The sequence below is a fragment of the Alosa alosa genome, chromosome 10 (genome assembly GCF_017589495.1).
Source record: "Alosa alosa isolate M-15738 ecotype Scorff River chromosome 10, AALO_Geno_1.1, whole genome shotgun sequence".
Taxonomy (NCBI): domain Eukaryota; kingdom Metazoa; phylum Chordata; class Actinopteri; order Clupeiformes; family Clupeidae; genus Alosa; species Alosa alosa.
In genome coordinates, this window is record NC_063198.1 from 34,924,900 (window position 1) to 34,937,794 (window position 12,895).

General features: G+C 43.8%; 1 protein-coding gene across 3 annotated transcripts in view; it reads right to left on the bottom strand.

Moving 5' to 3' along the window:
- gnas (GNAS complex locus) overlaps positions 1-7,742 on the bottom strand; it is a 68,154-nt gene extending 60,412 nt beyond the window's left edge. For all 3 annotated transcript variants that reach the window (XM_048254828.1, XM_048254827.1, XM_048254826.1), the window contains exon 1: positions 6,324-7,742. In XM_048254828.1, coding sequence (XP_048110785.1) covers positions 6,324-6,462 — 139 coding nt within the window. In that variant the 5' untranslated portion in view covers positions 6,463-7,742. The remainder of the gene's footprint in view (positions 1-6,323) is intronic.
- Positions 7,743-12,895: the final 5,153 nt, after the last annotated feature.

A 12,895-nucleotide genomic window follows, 5' to 3' on the forward strand; every position in this document is an offset into this window, starting at 1 on the left:
ACTAGGAGTTACATGCTACAATTTCTCTCTCTCTCTCTCTCATTCATTCACACACACAATATCATTGTGGACTACAGGCTACAGTCACTCACACACACACACAAACACTAGGAGCAGTGGAGGCTGGTGGTATTTTTTTTTTAGTCTAGCAGAAGCAGTTGAAATTATGCCCCCCCCCCCCACACACACACACACACACACACACGGAAACGAACATTATGCCTAACACACCTGCCAAAGTTGTTGAGGTTGAATGTATGAGACACATGATGACATTGAACTGTCTGCAGTGGCATAAGCAAAAGCTATGTTGTGTGATCAGTCAGAGAGCTCAGAGTAATTTGTTGAGAAATCAAGACCCGTTTACCACCATCTCAAAGTACACCCACAATAGGGGTGTAGTAGGCCTAAGACTGGACAAGACAGTAAACAAGGTTTATGTATTATTATTATTATTATTATTATTATTATTGTAAGTTTGCATATTTTTGTTAAGACATATTGCTTGCAGAGACTAGGCTATCGTCCTGCCCCCAAAAAAGAGCATCTCCACTTTAGCACTAATTAGTGACTAGGTAAGTTTTTGCAGTGTATTAATGCCAAGTTGTTGATGTCCACAACATCTTGAAACAACAACCTTCCAATATTCTAAGCTACTAATTATGCCCCATTAGCAATGTCAAATTCAGTAGCCTAGTAAGAGACACATTCTTGCCTCTGGGATACATTAAGAAATTATACCATGACTGCTGCTCTGGCATTGACCAACCAGTTTGTTTCGGTCACTGCCTTCCATCTCTACAAAAGTAAAAATCCACTTGGCATTTGCCTCCTGATACATTGAAGAATCCTAGTTTTTTTTTTTTTTAAAATCAATCAGTGTCTATTTCGTTTTTAAATGGTAGTTGAAATTTACCTTCAAGCAGATTGTTCTGAATTCGTCCCCTTAGAATTATAGGGTTCTATCTACGTCTATCTAAGAAACACCTCACCTCATCTTCTCATCCTCACCTTCTCATCCTCACCTCATCTTCACCTCATCTTCTTAAGGTGTCACAGAATAAGAATATGTCAATAACTCAATTTTGACAAAAATGTCAGATAGAACCTTATAATTCTAAGGGGACAAATTGTCTTTGACAAAGTTCAGGATTTAAAATGGGAAGCCAAGACGTTATAACACATCCATACATCCATAACATAGGCTAATGTTATAACACATCAGTGAACTTACAGGACAGCTACGTTGAGAAGCTGCACTTTCTAATGCATAGTCTACATGGAACAAGTTTATCCTTACCGTTGCACCCACGATCTGTGTTAATTTCACAGGAAGTCACTTGGTCTCCCCTCTGCATTCACTCATAGGTCCTCATTTCAAAAACTGTAAAGCCTCTAAGTTTGGTCGTCTTGATGTTCATCGCCTGGAAACTTTCGTCAAATCCATCTTGCTAGGACTTAGCGAGTCATGCGTTAGCTGACTGGTGGGAGACCCTAGCTGATGTTAGAAAACACAGAGCTACACACAATAATCTAAATAAAAGCGTTCTCCCCACACAGAAGAAAATCTGATGTACCTTACAAAATGAATGTAAAAACAAACTATCGCGAATGAATTACAATTTATAATGAAACTCTATTGAGGTCACTGAAGGCAACTGAAAAGTGATGGCAAGCTAATGGAGACAGTGATTGGCCAGAGTGTTAGCGTCAATCATATTCAACGGTAGGAAGTGTGAAATTCTGCCCAATCGGTCACTGCTTCACGGGTGGGACTTATCTGCCATAAGAATCAATTGAAACGGAAAAAAATCCACGAGCCGCCTGGGGTTTCATAACCTGACTCTCGCCAGATGAATTTCGTTCTGCCTAGCTCCACTCATCCATCTGGGATCAATCCATTGAAGTGTTGCTTCAGAAGGCTGGGCCTAATCAAAAAATGCTTGCATATGATTGGATAAGCCACTTGTCCGTCATCTATTGACATGCTACTTCAACCACTCACATCGAAGCCAACCCGTGACGCTGATAACAGTCTCACAGTCGCTCCTACGCTATGTCACTTCTATGAAACTCCCGCCCTGCGTCCTGATTGGCTCTACCATCAGTGTTTCCCATACATTAACTAATCTGTGGCGGGGCGCCACGAAATAAAAATCGGCCGCCACAGATTAATATTCTGTTTAATTTAATTTAATTTAAATATAAGGTCAAATCCTTTCATTGCAATTGTTGAAGGATTGTTGTTGCCACATAGAAGCATTGCATAGAAGACGTCTGGCTAAATTGCTATTAAATCCGGCAGCATGCATTGACCATGCTGCGCAAAATTTGTTCAAAACTGCTGCATTGAAGTTAACTCTGCTAAGGACTTATCACAACATAGTAGGCTACATTGAAGAGACTAAATTAAGTTAAGTTATGCAATCAAGAAGTATCTCAAAGCTAACATTAGAATACTGTTTGGATGTCGAATTTAGCATGCCTTGCCTACTTACAGCTGCTTGTCAATTTCATTGAAGGGCTCATTTTAATGACTCGACACTGAATGTTTACAAAATCCCGATGTAAATGGAAAGTGTTTCAAAAAAATTCAAAAGTGCTTGTCCCAAGGAGAAATCATTGAACCTTTATTTTAACTATGTAGAAAGCGTTATAAATTGCACACATCAGCAGCCTTTCAACTGTGTTACAATTGCAAGGGTTCCCTCAAACGTCTTAAAATGACAGGCACTCAATTAGACCTATCCACTACCAAGACGATCTTAGGACCACCGCTCCCCCCCCCGAATCCAATTCTGTGGGAAACACTGACCATACAATCTCATGCTGAAATCACTCTAAACGGAAGAGGTCCCAGATGGATGTGAGTGAATCTAGGCGGAGCTAAGCGGAACGAAATTCATCTGGCTAGAGTCAGGTTAGGGGTTTCACTCGATTTACATTGAAGTCAATGGGGAAAGATATCTATGGTAGTGAAGCAAAACGAAAAGTTGGTGAAGCAGTCTGATTCACTGGAATTCTCTGTTCCACCGCGGGTGCGATGGCGCTGTTGTCACTCACAGAACTGATTTCAGGAAAACAGCTTGTGTCAGTGACTGTATTTCTGTTTCAAAGGAGTAAAATTGGGATTATTGTAAGATTTTTTTTGTGTTTTGTTTTTTACTTTTTTTTGGTGAAGCACTGCTTCACCTATAGTCTTATAGAACCCTCCTCTGACTAGGAGATACATGCTACATAGTATATTATACGCAATAAATAATAATGGGTATCAAATAATATATATAATAGCAGGCTATTTCAAACAAACAAAATAAACTAACAATTCTGTCTAAAACAACAAACCGCCACACTGGCACTGTGTCCATATATTAATTAAACAAATTATTAACTAGACTATTTTGCACTGTCTCTCTCAGTAAAATCTGATGGGGCAACAAAACATAATCCCACGTGACCCTACTGTAGAAACCTTTGTAAGTGGTGTGGCCCCTTTAAGAGTTTAGAAGGAGCGACCACCTAGCGATCAAAACCGGCCGCCACACAATAATGTTAACCCCAACTAGCACGAAGTACAGAGCTACGCTAACACACCAGCGACGCACAACAACAACTAGGCTACACTCATGCTACACTAACACACCAGCGACGCACAACAACAACTAGATGCTAGTATAAGTATCGGGTCATCACTAACTATGAGCTACAGACTATACTAACACACACACACGCACACACACACACGCACACACATTAAAATATACATGCTATACTCTCGCTCACATACACCGAATCACTATGAGCTACAGACTATACTAACACACACACACACACATTAAATTGCTTCACCACAATGCTTCACCACAGTTAATCACTTGTAACACACACTTGACACAGTCACACATACACACTCACACACAGTCATATGTGAGACATATATTCAGATCTCGCTTACTATACACACACAGAGAGTCTCACACACACACCACACTCATTGCAGACAGTTACAAACACAAACACATACACTTACTGCAGAGAGTTACAAACACAAACACACACACACACCACTTATTGTAGACAGTTACAAACACACACACCACACTTATTGCAGATAGACACAAACACACACCACACTTATTGCAGATAGACACACACACACACACACACCACTGTGGAGACTGGAGACAGAAGTGGTTGGAGTCATGTCTCATATAGGTATCTCTCTAGAGATACCTATAGAGATCTCTCTCTCTTCTCAGCTTCTGTGTAAGTGTGTGTGTGTGTGTAAGTGTGTATGGCGCAGCAAGAGGTGGGGGGGGGGGGTTCTCTCTTCTCAGCTTCTACGCCAGAGCTGTGGCTGGAAAGGTCGCTAACACGTGGGGCAGCCGTGGCCTACTGGTTAGCACTTCGGACCTGTAACCGGAGGGTTGCCGGTTTGAACCCCGACCAGTAGGCACGGCTGAAGTGCCCTTGAGCAAGGCACCTAACCCCTCACTGCTCCCGGCGGCCGCTGTAGCAGGCAGCTCACTGTGCCGATTAGTGTGTGCTTCACACCTCACTGTGTGTTTACTGTGTGCTGAGTGTGTTTCACTAATTCACGGATTGGGATAAATGCAGAGACCAAATTTCCCTCACGGGATCAAAAGAGTATATATACTTATAACGCCGGAGAGGTCGCTAACGCTAACGGCAGAGCTGTGGCTGGAGAGGTCGCTAACGCTAACGCCAGAGCTGTGGCTGGAGAATAAATATTCTTCAAATCTCCCCTTGTGACCAACGCAGCACAAATGGGGAGATTTTAAGAATATTAAGTCAGCCCACAACGCAGCCGAGTCCGGCCCGCAACACAGCCTATGGACACAGTCCGGCCCGCAACACAGCCACATCCCGGCGGCATCAGGGCCAAGACTGTCGGCCCTCCGGGTGCCCCTACATCCAAAGCTCTTTGCCCCTGGGGTAGCTGGAACACCCAGTGGGGCAGGAAGGGCCACTGAGCAGCTAATGTGTGCTGCTGAACTCAGTCCACACACACACACACACTACAGCACACACACTACAACACACACACACACACACACACACACAGCACACACACACACACACACACACTACAGCACACACACACACTACAGCACACACACACTACAGCACACACACACTACAGCACACACACACACTACAACACACACACACACACTACAGCACACACACACACACACTACAGCACACACACACACACACTAGCACACACACACACACACACACACACTACAGCACACACACACACACTACCCACACACACACACACACACTAGCACACACACACACTACAGCACACACACACACATACAGCACACACACACACACACAACAACACACACTCACAGCACACACACACACACATACACACACACACACACACACACACTACACACACACACACACACACTACAACACACACACAGCCACTACAACACACACACGCACACACTACAACACACACACACACACACGCACACTACAACACACACACAGCCACTACAAACACACACACGCACACACTACAACACACACACACACACACACACGACACTACAACACACACACACAGCCACTACAACACACACACACACACACGCACACTACAACACACACACAGCCACTACAACACACACACACGCGACACTACAAACACACACACACACACACACGCACACTACAACACACACACACAGCCACTACAACACACACACGCACACACTACAACACACACACACACACACACACACACAACACACACACTACAACACACACACACACACTACAACACACACACACTACACACACACACACACTACAGCACACACACGCACACTACAACACACACACACAGCCACTACAACAACACACACACACACACACACACACTACAACATCACCCACACACATAACAACACACACACTACAACATACCCACACACAACCCACACACATTACAACTCACACACTAAAAACACACACACACACCTATAGTGAGACTAGCTTATAGGTTTTACCCTACCATTCCATAACCCTCCCACAAATTACAAACACAGGCACCACAATCACACAAAAACAAGCAAGCAAACACACAAACACACACACACACAGTAGTAATGGGCAGCTCAGTCTTGCTTCCTGTCCGACAGACTGGGCATGTTAGCACACGGTCCCACATGATACTTCCTCTAGATGGACAACCAGAGGGACACCTTTCCCCTCACACACACACCTAAACCAAACCTCTCAATAGGCCTAGCCCCGTGTGTGCACGTGCCACCTACCGAGCAGGAGCAGCCGGTGAGTGGCCCTGTAGATCTGCTTGTCTTTCTGCAGCTGCTTCTCGATCTTCTTGTTGGCCTCGCGCTGGGCCTTCTCCTCGTTCCGCTGGTCCTCGGTTTTGCTGTTCCCCAGGCAGCCCATCTTACCGGCGCCCCCGACGAGCTAAGGGGAGAGGGATTCGGCGAGGAGAGCGCGGAAGAACCCTAAATCCCGAGACAGGCCCTGGAGGAAAGCCGTGTGTTTAAGAATGGTGACATTGATATCGTCCCATGGACATGCACTGAAAGTGAAGCCCAGCCCCCTTTCCCAGAACCTAGCCGTTAGCTTGTGGTGTTGATCTGCGCGAGCAGAGTGAATCTGGAGCCGTTAGCTTGCAGTGTGTCTACGCGAGCAGAGTTGAACCTGGAGGGTCGCGAAGCTGGTGACAGCCCCTGGGCCTTCGCCTCGTTATGCTCTCAAAGCCGAAACTATGTCATCAAAATCCGTCTAAAGCCCAAGCGGTGTCCCCGTTAGCGCGCATAAGGGCTCGTCTTCTGGGTTTCCCACGACGCCTTCATGAAGAACGCAAATGCAAACACGATCTAAAGGTTTTCCTTTAGAAAATTCATACTAGATTTCCGAAATATAAGTGCGTCTGGCTGTACACTCTGTTGATAACCAGAGGCTCCTATTTGTGTTTCGGGGTCTCTAAAACCCAATCCGTCCTCCTGCACCAAAACAACCGAAAGGGACTGATTGAGCTGGAAATTAAAATAATAAATATTTCCACTAAAATGACGGCACAAGAATCATAACGCTGCTCCCGGGTAGTGGAGAAGCTCCTAAATCCGTTTGAGGCGCGATCACAGGTTATTTTCGGTCCTTTCTGGCAAAATGTTCTTTCCCTCCTCTTCTGATGTGAGCCGCTGCTTTTGGGGGTTCCAGCTCACAGAAGGCCCTGAATCTGGATCTCCTTCGTCTTTCTCGCCCCGACTGTCATCTGCCGTCTTCCGCACACCTGGCCGCCCGTTGGACGCCAATTACGATCCTTATGCTCGTTTCCTTAGTTTGTTTGTCTCCCTCGGTTAAGGTCGACGAGTAAAAATCCTTCGATATTTAGATGGCAGGTAGGTCGCTGTCAGCCTAGCTTTGTATTCCTGTCGAACTCGGCGGAGGATCTACATGTGCATGAAGATTCATGAAGAACTGCCCGATCAGAGCGGCTCATCCGCCGATGACAGCAGATTCCTCACGTGCGGGTCGAGCTCGTGTCTGAAGAGAGGCGGATAGGTGCTTTTCTGCGGTGTATTTCGCGTATTTTCTCCGCTTTTCTCAGTGAATTGGACATTAAACAGATAGCTCGAGATGGGTGGGGTAACGAGCTCCGCTGAACCCTGGGAAGGAGCTCGTCTGGTCACATGACAGGCCTGCGCGTCACCGGCCGCGCTGCGCGCTCCAGCGGGGGAACGGCGCCCTCTTCAAACGGATCCGCGCACAGACTGAAGTTAAACAGCCACCACGCAGGTCCATAGACTCCCTCAACTGTGTGCACAACTCATTTTCAAAGACTGCGCTGTGGCGTTTCATCTCCATGGAGTCAAAGGCTATTACACTGGACTGGAGCCATATTGGTTATGTTATGAGCACAGATTACATGAGTGTTAACTGATTCAACTGATTCTGATGCAACATCACTAATGTGTGTTGCACCAGCGATCCTGGTTAACAGTAAGTTCTGTTCTGTAGCTGTATCTGTAATGAATAATCATGAAAATACACTTGATAATCAACCAACACCATCAGTCCAGTTCTAACATTCCCCTCTGGATGAATAAAGTATCTCTATCTATCTATCTATCTATCTATCTATCTATCTATCTATAGTTTACCCATCTCCCTCAGTCAAAACAGGCCTGGCAGAGCATTGTGTTTGTGTGTGTGTGTGTGTGCAGTGTAGGTGAGTGGTTGTGTGTGTGTGCAGTGTAGGTGAGCGGTTGTGTGTGTGTGTGTACAATCATGGTAGTAGTGTGTGTGTGGGTTTGTGTGCAGTCTGAGTGAATGTATGTGTGTGTGTGTGTACAATCATGTGTGTGTGGGTTTGTGTGCAGTCTGAGTGAATGTAGAGGTGTGTGTGTGTGTGTGCATGGTCTGAATGTAATGTACAGTAGGCTGTGTACAGTCTGGGTTGAGTGTGTGTAGATAGATCAGTACTTTATTCATCTCGAGGAACATTTTAGGCATCAAGTATCTTATACAACCATAACACAACAAACACACATATGCACATATATCCCACAAACATAAAAATCACTCACAGATTTTTAAAAATGTAAAGAGTTGAACATTTGTGAAGGTCTGGTATGGACTGACCATGGGATGCATTGACCATGATAAGGTGCTATGGTAAAGTGTGTGTGACCATGATAAGGTGCTATGGTAGAGTGTGTGCAATGGTGGTAGTGCAAAAGTGGTAGTGCAAAAGTGAACAATGCAGGGATTACACAGTGCAATAGCTTTGCTTATTATTACATATTAACTATGACTATGAAACTATGTGTGTGTGTGTGTGTGTGTGTGTGTGTGTGTGTGTGTGTGTGAAGTGAGTAGTGTGTGTGTGTGTGTGTGTGTGTGTGTGTGTGTGTGTGTGTGTGTGTGTGACAGTGTTGTACTCATGTCCAGTCATGAGCTAAATTTAGAGACTCGTGACTTGACTTGGACTTGAGCACTGAATGACTTGGACTCGGACTCGTACATTCGGACCATGCAGACTCGGAAATTGAGACGAGGACTCATTAGGGTATAATATGTCATTAGAATATTATTTGGTATATGATTTTAATATCTAAATTATTCTCAATAATATTCATATATATCAATAAATTATTCAGTATTAATATTAGTGCAATGGAATGTTACTGCTTCATGTCATACATCACACATCATGTCATGTTCCTACAATAACGGATGTTAACTTTAACGGTGCCAAATGCCTGGAGATATGAATGCTTCGAAGGTTGTTTGTTTTGCATTTAATAGTGACTCGACTTAGACTTGACTCAGATGAGTTGTGTACTCGACTCAGAATTTTTTTTTTTAATGACTTGGACTTGACTCAGACTTGAACACTGAAGACTCGAACCTGGACTCGGACTCGAGGCATAGTGACTTGACTACAAGACTGGTGTGTGAAGCCTGTGTGAGTGTAATGTGTGTGTGTGTGTGTCTCACTCCCTCACTCATTTACACTAATATGGACACTAACTCACAGTCACTGACTTAACTTAAGCTTAATTTATGTTTCTGCATAGAATCGATGGCGTAGCTCTGCAGAGACCTTTGTGTGTGTGTGTGTGTGTGTGGAGTCAGGGTGACTGTAATGTGTGTGTTGTGTTTCTGCATAGAATCGATGGCGTAGCTCTGCAGTGTGTAATAGAGCCGGGCTGTGATTGGTCAACTCCCCCTTTGTGTTTGTGTAGCAGGGTTAATTATGCTTCCCTGAATTCCCCCATCGTTTCTACAAGTTCTATTGTAGTTTCCCACGCCTCTGAGGTACAGTAGGTTGTAGGGGGGTGTGGCTTGGGTGTGGCAGGGGTTGGTTCCCACGCTGAAGACCCCTTAAGTGTTCATGCAGCCCCCTCCTCTGCCTCTTTTGCTACTGTCCTGAGGTATGTGGAGTCGTGCATACAATACATCATATCTTTTATATACTTGTATTGTGCATTTTTCACATAGAACTGTTTTCTGGTGTTGCACAACTTATATACGAGTTATGTTTGTTTAACCTCTGTTACACTTAGCCACTATGCTCAGGAGTCGACTGTGGGTAGTAGCAACATGCTAACAGGAGCTATGCAAATAAACAGTGTGTGTTGTTGTGTGTGTGTGTGTGTTGTTGTGTGTGGGTGTGTTGTAGTTGCTAACAGGAGCTATGCAAATAAACAGACATATTTTTGATTACATTGACGGTGATTGTATGGTTACTATTTGTCAGTTACGTTTTGAAATCAGCATGCAAGCAGTACTTTGTGGACAGTTGTGTGAGGTTTGATTGCTAACATTAGCCTAACTGGCTGTCAGACACCTCGCAAATAACCTCAGACTTGTTTTCTGGTTACAGTAGGTCATTGGAATTTCTTAATAACTTTTATAAAATCTAAGCAAGAAAAGGCCAAACAAATAACAATAATATTTTAACACGGCAGACTCCAAACAGACTACATTACCCAGAAACATGGTGTAGCTTGAGACAGCAGACTACGTTACCCAGAAACATGCTATAGACTGAGGCTGCAGACTACGTTACCCAGAAACATGCTATAGACTGAGGCTGCAGACTACGTTACCCAGAAACACGCTATAGACTGAGGCTGCAGACTACGTTACCCAGAAACATGCTATAGACTGAGGCTGCAGATTACGTTACCCACAGGGTGCGATTTGTGTAAAAACCAGAGGGGGGGATGATTTTGAATAAGTTTGTAACACCCGCCCCCAAAAAAAAAAATTCATACGATTCATAGCCTAGTAATGTCACATGTTTATTACCGGGCCATAAAGCAGTTTTAATAGTGACATAGTTCAAATGTCAAAGATGCTGGGTTTTTTTTCATAGTCCAGTATTTCTTTCGAAATTTAAATGAAGTTGTATGGACTGGACTATGTTTTTTTTTAAAAAAGCTAATTTAAATTAGAATTTCCAGAGCGTGTTACAACACACTCAGCAATCGACTCCTACGGACTTTCCCCTGAAGATGGCAGCAAAGATGGCAGCAAAGATGGCAAAATTTCCGGAAAGGTACTGGCTTGATGAAATTCATTCTGGACTCTCTATCCGACCACATAAAGAGCTCGGGATACTTCGGTTTGGCTTTAGGGACCCTCTACTCACTACCACGTAAGTGTAATGTTGTTTGGAACTGTAGAAGAGGTATAAAAATAGCGTTTTGTAGCAGCGAAATTGATATGCCCCGCTCACTTCTAGGCTACGAGAATCGAACTTTCTCAAAACACATCCGAATGACATGATTTTGATGTCAACTCAACGTATGTACCCCCAATCATCCGTAAATCGATCTAAAGTGCATTTTACTCCGGATAATTCCTTTAAATTACACCCTCCTCTCCCTAGGTGTAGGTCCGTCGTATAGGTGAATTGTTAACATGGGTTTCTCATTTAAATTGTGGGGATGTTAAATTTAACAAAGTATAGGTCGAGAAGAGTTACATACGCGACCGATTACACACATTTAATTTAGCTAGGCTACTTGAGCAGTGCTTGAAAGTCGTTTGTATTCACTGGAAATCATATGGACCTAGCAGTAGCCTACAAATAGGCTACCAAACATCTACCTATTATTAACACACAAAGCACATTTCATTGCTGTGGATTGATCTGTTATCAGAGATTTCATTAGCCATAGGCCTACTTGAAAGAGTGTTAACGTTACCGTTACCTTCACTAGATGTGGCTTTATCATACAACATTAGTGAACGTTAGGCTACCCAGAACACTGAGCAGTTTTTCCCCCCTGCGCCTGCCTTTACTAACATGCTTCCCCCTGCGCCTGCCTTTACTAACATGCTTCCCCCTGCGCCTGCCTTTACTAACATGCAAGTCCACCATCCTTCCTCCCCCTTCTCGTTCCGTGAACCTCTGGCGTTGTGAGTTAAGACTTTTTTTTAACTGTTCCTGTGGTGTTGAGCAAAGTACTTTACAAAGTACTTTACAGCTCTATAGACTCCACATATCCAGCTCTTTAGTGCACATATACAGCTCTTTAGTGCACATATACAGCTCTATAGACTCCACATATACAGCTCTATAGTGCACATATACAGCTCTTTAGTGCACATATACAGCTCTATAGACTCCACATATACAGCTCTTTAGACTCCACATATACAGCTCTTTAGTGCACATATACAGCTCTATAGACTCCACATATACAGCTCTTTAGACTCCACATATACAGCTCTTTAGTGCACATATACAGTTCTATAGACTCCACATATACAGCTCTATAGACTCCACATATACAGCTCTATAGACTCCACATATACAGCTCTTTAGACTCCACATATACACCTCTTTAGTGCACATATACAGCTCTATAGACTCCACATATACAGCTCTTTAGTGCACATATACAGCTCTATAGACTCCACATGTACAGCTCTATAGTGCACATATACAGCTCTATAGACTCCACATATACAGCTCTATAGACTCCCACACAGCTCTTTTAGTGCACATATACAGCTCTATAGACTCCACACAGCTCTTTAGTGCACATATACAGCTCTTTAGTGCACATATACAGCTCTATAGACTCCACACAGCTCTTTAGTGCACATATACAGCTCTTTAGTGCACATATACAGCTCTATAGACTCCACGTATACAGCTCTATAGACTCCACATATACAGCTCTTTAGTGCACATATACAGCTCTATAGACTCCACATATACAGCTCTTTAGTGCACATATACAGCTCTATAGACTCCACATGTACAGCTCTATAGTGCACATATACAGCTCTATAGACTCCACATATACAGCTCTATAGACTCCACACAGCTCTTTAGTGCACATAT